The sequence below is a fragment of the Crinia signifera genome, chromosome 4 (assembly GCF_055691185.1).
Source record: "Crinia signifera chromosome 4, ASM5569118v1, whole genome shotgun sequence".
Classification (NCBI taxonomy): domain Eukaryota; kingdom Metazoa; phylum Chordata; class Amphibia; order Anura; family Myobatrachidae; genus Crinia; species Crinia signifera.
This window is the reverse complement of record NC_139220.1, coordinates 182,337,357-182,346,776: the sequence shown is the minus strand read 5'-3', so window position 1 is coordinate 182,346,776 and position 9,420 is coordinate 182,337,357. Positions and strand designations below refer to the sequence as shown.

The 9,420-nt window shown below is 41.0% G+C and overlaps 1 protein-coding gene across 5 annotated transcripts in view; it reads right to left on the bottom strand.

Moving 5' to 3' along the window:
* Positions 1–1,050: 1,050 nt before the first annotated feature.
* FRMD4A (FERM domain containing 4A) overlaps positions 1,051–9,420 on the bottom strand; it is a 432,053-nt gene continuing 423,683 nt past the window's right edge. For 4 of the 5 annotated variants that reach the window (XM_083183113.1, XM_083183112.1, XM_083183110.1 and 1 more), the window contains exon 23: positions 1,051–1,575. In XM_083183113.1, coding sequence (XP_083039239.1) covers positions 1,473–1,575 — 103 coding nt within the window. In that variant the 3' untranslated portion in view covers positions 1,051–1,472. Of the gene's footprint in view, positions 1,576–4,138; positions 4,211–9,420 lie in introns of all 5 variants that reach the window. The other variant, XM_083183111.1, reaches the window with a different exon arrangement.

Sequence of the window (9,420 nt, the reverse complement as noted above, 5' to 3'; positions counted from 1 at the left end):
TATTGGTGACCTGCTTATGCAGTACAGCATGGGGGTATATTAAGCCCTTTTACAGTTACAAGTAAGGCAATCTGCCACCACTGTGCTAGGTTATATTCTGCTTTAGAAATAGATGAATGCTCAGTGTACTCGCATCAATGGATATTGTAGGTCCAAACCAGAACATAAAGTTTGTTTTTAATGTGATCTTGGTCAGGAACCCCCACGGAGATCAGATGAAACCTGTAAGTTTATGATACTAATCTTTTAAAGTATAGCTCATAAAACGGTTTCCTTTTCAAGCCTTTGATTTTTATAGACCCATCAAAGCATCCCAAGAGCATCCTTTATAGTAGGTCATTGGAAGAGTCACCTCAAAGCAGCTTCATGGATTATCAAATACAATTATGAGGATATCTGTATGTACTTCATCTGCAGACCTAGATGTTGTAGCAGACATGCATGGATCATACATAGTTAGTAAACAGCATTCAGGATACCTGCAACAAAGTAGTTTCCTGATCAAGACCAAGCACCTTATGGTAGTAAAGTATTAAAGACTTTTACTTTTGGTTGGAGATTTATTTTCTTGTATAGCCGTTAATATTCATAGAAGAGGGGAGATTTGTTTGTTACACAAGTGCTAAAAAGTGAAATGAATTATTATAAGTATGGTGATCCAACACACAACAGTCCACGACACCTACTGGGTATACAGCTCACTCAATGGCACCGCTTGTTTTGTTCTTGGTATTACAAAATTTGTTTTAAGAGACCACCCAATTATCAATAGATGTAACTGTGATCAGAGGATTCAGGATCATAATCCAACAAATTGTACTTGTTGTTTAGTAACTTTGGGTGTACAGTTAATACTTACATTTTAGTGTTCGCGCCACAATGAAAGGGTAAGGGCCATGACCAACCATGTAAAAGGTTAAGGTTATCATCATCAGGCAATTTGCAACGCTCATGTTTTATCTTTGGTTAGAATTAGACCGACCACAATTCTTGGACAATTCGCCAGTTTTGAATACAGATTTTTTTTTAAAATAAAGCAAATAAGAAAATGACTGCAGAAATATTTAATATCTATTCCATCTAGAAAAAAATGGTAATTTTACTAGTACTCTTGGCCTAATTTTCACATCTTTGATATTGTTATGTTTTCATTTTCATACAATGATATTATTAGTGATTAAAGTAGTGATGCTTTTATTCCAGATTAGTACAAAATGACTCCAGCGGAGTATGAAAGAGTCTGTCACAGTTTATTAATATACATAGATCAGGAGGCACACGATAGTCAGTAGTAGCAACTTGGGTCTCCATGAATAGTTGTACATACACCGGCGGGGGCTTGAACTGGGTCCTCACTTGTAGGTTTCAGAATGAAAAAGTGCTTGAAGCTGGTGTGTGATGATGATAGTGCATCTGGGTAAGGCAAGTGAGAGGCAGTGAGGTGGTCTCCAAATGGCGTTGTACTTATGGGTTCACACGAGGGTCCCAGGCTTGGCTTTTTCTTGTCCGTACCATTGGACATCCGCTAATTCAGAATATAGGGCAGAGTCTAGGTAGCAACTATCATTGTAGGTCCTGAAAAAATTGAAGGAAGAATGATAAGAATCAGTACTATAGCTATATGTGCACATACTTGTCTAGTAATGTGTGAAAAACATGTACATAGACATTACATGGATAGAACCACAGAAATGAGGAGCAATACACTAAAATTTCCATTCCATCAATATATCTTTAGGTTGGCTTAGTTCACTATGGGGCAAATGTGCTAAGCCTCTGAGTGATAAAGTGGAGAGAGATAAACTACCAATCATCTACCTGTCATGTTTCAGTCTGAAACATGGCAGTTAGGAGTGGATTGGCTGGTACTTTCTTCAAGGCTTAGTATATCTCCCCCATTGCGGATTAATAACATGCAAATTGGTCCAAATTCATTTTGAAAAGGGTCATGCATAACACAAGAACAGTCAGACCATACAACACGTAACGCCACAGCACAACATGAACATTACAGATGGCATAAGCTCATGTAACCAAAGTGTAATCACAACAGATCAAAAGTAAAAGGTACTTTTGTAGTTTCATGGCGCCAGCATGGGCGCACGCTACTTCCGGGTTCTGCGCTTGCCAAACTTTCTAAATAAACTCCATGCCAATGTGGATAGTTCATACCCCCACTATCCACGTTGGCATGGAGTTGATTTTAGATAGTGTGGCAAACCACGAGCCCCGCAAGGGGACTCAGGCGCACGGCCATGCTGGTGCCATGAAACTACACAAGTACCAAAGTAAATCCCCCTAGGCTGCCACTAAAGGGTATATTACAGAAACATGCACTGCTAGAACACCACATTTAGCTGGGTCTAAATACAACTTCCATAGTTTCTATTTGGCCTTGATACACATTATTTTACTAGTTCACCAGTGCATTATGTTTGAATTTTTTTATTTTCCTGAGGACACATTTGGGAAGGATTCATAGCTGTAAAATACTTATCACAATGTGTCTCACTGATATGAACATACTATTGTGTTATTTCTCATGAAGAGCTCTCCACTAGATTGTTTATTAAAAACATTCAGGGGCAGATGTATTAAGCCTTCAAAAGAGATCAACACAAGGGTGATAAAGAATGATAAATGTCAGTTGGGAGCTATCTGGCTGGGCATTTATCACCCACATTTCTCTCTTTTTAAAGTCTTAATACATCTGCCCATAAGCTTGAAGAGTGAGACAATTGAGAGAGCTAAAGTACCAATCATCTCTATAACTGTCATTTTTCAACCATAGCTTTAAATTGTAAGGCAGAAGCGGATTTGCTGGTACTTAAAATTGTCAGACAATCTCTCTCCCAGCTTTCAGAAAAACCCCCCTTACTGTTCAAAACAACAAATCAGACATGACACTATGGGGCAGATGTATTAAGCTTTAACAAGAGATAAATCCAGGGGAGATAAGGAGAGATAAACGTCCAGCCAATCACCTGCCAACTGCCATGTTACAGGCTGTGTTTGAAAAAAGTCAGTAAGGAGCTGATTGGCTGGACGTTTATCTCTCCTTATCACCCTTGCATTTATCTCTTGTTAAGGCTTAATACATCTGCCCCAATGGCCCTTATTCAGATCTGATCGCAGTACAAATTTGTTCTCAAAATGGGCAAAACCATGTGCACTGCAGGTGGGGCAGATGTAACATGTATAGAGAGAGTTAGATTTGTGTGAATTATTTTGTTTCTCTGCAGGGTAAATACTGGCTGCATTTATTTTTACACTGCAATTTAGATTTAAGTTTCAACACACCCCACCCATATCTAACTCTCTCTGCACATGTTACATCTGCCCCACTTGCAGTGCACATGGTTTTGTCCATTTTGAGAACAAATGTGTACTGCGATCAGATCTGAATAAGGGCCTATGTATATAAGTCTGAGAAAAGTCGTCAGAGGGAAAATGACTAGTATGGATGCGGTATAAATATCCTCACCTAAATCAATCACATATGCACTAACATATGTGATTAGTAACTCAATGGACAGCTCTTGTGATAAGAGGTGTCCTTTGCAATGCGGTGCCATCTCTGGACTACCGGGTGATACCCTCCGCAGCGGTGCCCTGATGGAGGGGATTAAGTGCATATAAAAATGCGGTAAAAACTCTGATAACCAGGTTTTTACCGCATTTTTGCTTTAGAGCATCCCGCCCTTAGGTTTCATTGTAGAAAACTACCATGGTAGAATCCACACTACAGGTTACATAATAGCAGTTACAGTTGTTCTGTTTACCCTCGGTTTGATTGCTGAAAAGGATTTTTTACAAATAATTAAATGACTTTACTAAACATCAATATATACTGTCATTTTATTGCTCATAAAAATGGTTTTGAACTATTGAAATATTGCCATACAAATATGTTGAATTTTTATTTCATTTTGTAAATTCATATCACCAAGTGACTTTGGTCAAAGCCAAGATACTAATCTGTGTGGAAATGATAATGTAAGCATATTACTAATTTTTAAGAAAAAATAGAGATTGCAAACAATGGGTTACTCAACAAACTGCTACACACAGTGCAACACAAGCTAGAAGGACCTCCATGCACAATGTGACCGGATCACATGGGTGCATTACACAGTACCTCTATTCATCAGTACTTTGGAGACTTGGAGACTCAGACCCATCCTGAGTGGGTGAGTTTTCGGTTACATCTCTGAGCAAAGGAAAGCATAGGAAGGAAATGTAGAGAGAGTAAGGCAGGCTTCTCTTTAATGACATGTTAGCAAAGCTTAGAAAGCAGTAGGAAAGTTAGAATGTCACAAAATTAGTGTTTAGTAAAAATCAAATCTTCCACCATTTTGTTTTTCACAAGAGAGAAAACATTAGATAAAGAGCACATGCAGATGGTAACAGTCACAGATTGGTCCCCAATGCCCTTATGCCTGTCCTGGTTTCAAGCGCTGGTGTCCAGCATGTTCCCTCTCATTTCATAGAAGTGTAACCTGCTGTATTGCACCAGCTATTGATGAAAGGGGAATAACGCCATATACTTTATTGACTAACTGAATATGGGCCAGATTCTCTAAGCTTCAAAAGTGATAAAATGGCAGTGATAAACAGCCAGCCAATCAGCTCCTAACTGCCATGTCCCAGACTGTGTTTGAAAAAGGTCAGGAAGGAGCTAATTGGCGGGCTGTATATCACTTTCTATTTTATCACTTTTAAAGTTTAGAGAATCTGGCCCTTTGTATTAGATACAAGTATTTAAGATGGTTTTCCACTACGCAGACATATCTGAAGCTACAAATCTCCTCAGATTTCCCTTGAACTCTCCCGGGAATATGATCTGACCCTGGGCTAGATTTTCACTCTATTCACTTCAGATACATCTGAACATACCTATGATAAACCCCTGGCAGCTTCAGATCAGATGGATCTTTGGTGCAGCACCAAGGATTTTTTGTCAGATGGATCTGAGACTCAGCCGCACATCTGATCTGAGGGAGCTCCGATTTGGGCTTTTTTGCTTTGCATGGCCTGCTGCTTCTTTATTCAGTGGGTACTTCTTTACTTTCACGGCGCCAGCATGGCGCCGCGCGTACTTCCGGGTTACGCTCGCCACTAACTAAGTAAAATAAACTAAGTTAACGCCATGCCAACATGGATAGTTCATACCTCCACTATCCATGTTGGCATGGAGTTGATTTTAATTAGCGTGGCGAGCGTAGCGAGCCACCGAGCCCGCAGCGTGGGCGAGCGAAGCGAGCCCCGCAAGGGGACTCTGACGCGCGGCGCCATGCTGGCGCCGTGAAAGTACAGAAGTACCATTCAGTGTACCAGAAACACGTATCTAAAAACTTCATAATGAAAAAGTATTTTGGAGAATACAGAGTAATTAAAGCTGGTCAAGAGCGAAAGTAAAATGGAAAATCTACTTTATCTGGGGATTTCTGGCGCATAATGTATAGATCCTGAATTCCTCATCTCACAGAAACCTAACTTTGGTCTTGTTTATGGGACATACTCCTTGGTCGGATTGTATATTTATTTATTTTCAGAATGTATCTAATACTAAAGCTGCTTCCACACTAGACAACATTTTAAAACTGTATGCACAATAACGACCAGTCATAACGACATATTTGTGGATAATGTCTCTAGTGCAGGGGTTCCCAAACTTTTTACAATCACGGCACCCTAGAGCATCAAAATGTTTTCAAGGCACCCCTAGGCCAAATGCTTCTTATTGAGAAATTCAGGAAAAAATATAAAAGTAAGTGCATTGTGTGTATATGTCACAGTTATGTGGTGAGGGACAGGATTTGCTTCTGTTTGTCCACATATATTATGATTGGCAGCCACAAGCACTGGTTTTGCCTGGTACATTGGCCATAAATAATATGAATTGATCTTGGTCCACCAACCCAAGGCACCCCTGCAAGTGTCCTGAGGCACCCCAGGGAGCCTAGGCACACAGTTTGGGAACCACTGCTCTAGTGTGTACACACTATGGGGGTGATTCAGGTTGGCTCGCAAAGCACATTTGGTTTGCTAATGGTCAAAACCATGTGCACTGCATGTGGTGCAGATTTACCCTGCACAGAAACAAGATAAAACCCTAATCTAACTCTCCCTGCATGTTACATCTGCCCACCTGCAATCAGTGGAGCAAGTAAGGGGGTACAGAGTGGTATGGCTTGCCTTTAAAAAATATGTTACAGGTATGCCGTACCACCCCGCATCCCCTGCTGCGCTTCTCCCACCCCTCCGGCGTCTGAAATGGCCGAGAGCCTCCAGAGGGGTGAGGAAAGCCTGCATAGCTGTGCAGCCTGGGGTCGGGCCCGGGAGTCACTGCCAGTGGGATTTGCACATGAATGTGCTGCTGTGAGCCCCCTGGGCAACAAGCATGTACACCCTTACCATCCCCTGGGAAATGAGCATGGAACCCCCCAATGGAACAAGCATGTAATCCTCCCATTGCAACTAGCATGAAACTCCCTGTGCCAACAAGAACAAAACTCCTGGCAACTAGCATGTAAGTAAGCGGCACTTATGTGACATATGTAACAGGCATTACAGTGTTTGACATAATGGGGGAAATTTACTAAGATGTGAAATACGCTTCACAGGTCATGGGCAACCAATCAGAAGCTACTTCTTATTTATTTACCACCCTCTAGAAGATAGTAGACAGGATGTGATTGGTTGCCCATAGCAACATCACATGTGAAGTAGAATACACATCTTAGTAAATTTCCCCCAATATGTAATGGGTATTATGGCATGTGGTATGATAAGTAATGGGCATTACGGTGTGGTACATAATGTGAAGTGGGCATTACGGTGTGGGGCATAATGTGAAGTGGGCATTACATGTGGGGCATAATGTGTAATGGGCATTACGGTGTGTTGTATGTGTAAGATTCATTACTGTGTGTGGCATAATGTGGCCATGCCCCTATTGTCATATAACCACTTGTCTAGTTTCATATGACCACGCCCCCTGATGATACATGGTCATGTCCACTTTTGGCACGCACTTATAGTACCGCTAACAAATAATTTCTACTGCCTGCAGTGCACATTATTTTGTCCATACAAACCAACCAGAATCACCCCAATAGTGCAAACACATTGAGCACTTTCATTTGTCTTGTGAGATTTTGTCAGATTTGACCCAATTCAGATGGATTGGGCCAATTTATCTGACAAAACCTGATGTGTAGGACCCAATGCACAATCCCATACCTCCCAACTGTCACGATTTTAGAGGGACAGTCCAGATTTTCGGGTCCTGTCCCGCTGTCCCACCCGCGGCAGGCATTGTCCCGCTGCGGGGGGTGGCAGTTGGGAGACCCCCCAAACTAGTAGAATAGACGCTGCCACGCCCTCATTTGCATACGCCCCGCCCCCTTTTCGGGCGCTGTCCCTATTTCTTCAGGTTAAAAGTTGGGAGGTATGCAATCCCGTGCCATTGGGTATAACCAAGAAATCGATCCTCTTGCACATAGGATAAATCTCGAGTGAATCAGGTCCAACTTGTCCCTTAAGAGTTAAAAAGGAAGTGAAGGGAAATCATAAATGACATTGTATCTTTTGCAGTGTTGTCTAATGTATACCCAGCTATAGTGTGTGTTTGTGAGAAGCAGTGTTATCCAAAGGCATCAGACAAACAATAAACAGAAAACACAAAATGCAGCATACACATAACGCATCCGAGTCCCGTCAGGTAGGGCATGAAGGTGCGTGTGTGTGAGTGTGAGTGCGTGCATCTCAATTTTAGAATGGAGTTGGAATTTACATTCTCAAACAGAGAAAATTTCCAGTGCTGTGACCAGGGACATAACAGGCAGATTTGTGAACAATACTAGGGTACCATGCAAAAGGGCTAAAGAAGGAACAGGAGTTAATTTGAGGCCTAAAATATCCAGCATAAAGGGCACACACTTTCCAGTCTGATTTTATTTATTATGCTGTAACTACAGACAGAACGCCATGACTTATAAAAACTGCCTATTATACTAATATTAAAATAAGAAAAATATAGTGTCTTAATAAAAAAAAAAGTGTGATGTCAGTGGCAGGCATAATGCTACTGCTTAACCTTGTGTATGGGTCTGGTATGACTGCCCGACAATCGGAATCCCGACTGCCAGTGCTCTGATGGGGAAGAGGGGGGTGTCGTGTGTAAGCGCAAAGAAGCCCTTTGCGGCTGACTGACGTGATCCAGTTTGCTGGGCAGTCATCTGACACCGGTGTGTGTGTGTTATACAATGGAAAGTGCAAAAGCACTTTCAGAAAATAATTTTTCTGATTTATTTAATTCTACCTAACAAGTTGGACTAACTTGATATTTTTGTTTTCATCTGAGTGTATTTTGTACTTTTTAACAGGTTTAGTGTATCTACATATATTCAGAGGTAATAGGATGGATAAGGAGTAAACATTGTGTTATTGAAAAAATTCTATCAAAGCCTAATAACTTTTGATTGTTAATGGGGTCGATTCAATTCTCATCGCTTTGAACATCGCCTGGAGATCCTCTAATCAGCATGCTGCCAAGTCAATAAAAAGACGACTAGTGGAAATCTGCTCTAACCCTTCTGGGATGTAAGAAAAAATCCGACATAACTAGGGCGGCAATGCTGTTTTGTGCCCTAATGTGGCGCAAAACCAGTATCACGGGAGGCACTAAATTAAAATAATGCAGGTACTTGTTACGAAAACCCACAAATACCTCCGGAGCGAAACTTCCCATTCATAGCGCTAAGAATTGAATCAACCCCAATGTAAGAAAGCATTAAAACATGGCTGATCTTAGTTTCTAATAATACACAGCAATATTTCTCAGTATTAATATAATAAGCAACATTCAATTTTTTTCATTAAAACACAAAAAAACACGTTGACATTTAACACCCCCCACCCCACCAAAAAGTGGGTGTTTTTATACTGTCCCCCCAAAACCATGTTTAGAAGGCTATGTCCTGTTCTAGCCAGCACTGCAATGCAATAAACCAAATATTTATGTATGCTTTGTTTTAAGCTTGTGGTATTTTTAGACTATGGTGTTAAAAAAGAAAGATTATGGGGGCATTCAATGTTTGATTCTGACTGTGGGTCAGAAAACATGTCCAACTCGACGTCAAATTGACATTTAGAAGCATTCAGACAGTTGGAATACACGTGGATTGACGAAATGTACATGTATTTGGGAGAAAACGTTGGTAGATTCGACAATCCAGCAGCCATGGAGATTTGGTATTTTAGAAAGACTGACAGGCTTCAGTGCTGTCGGAGATGGCAGCAGTGAATAGATGTGTGTCGATATTTCCAAAATGTTTCAGAACTATCGGCACACATTGAATACCCCCATAATGTCCTATGAAATGATTCAGGGCATGGGATCTAATTCAGCATGGA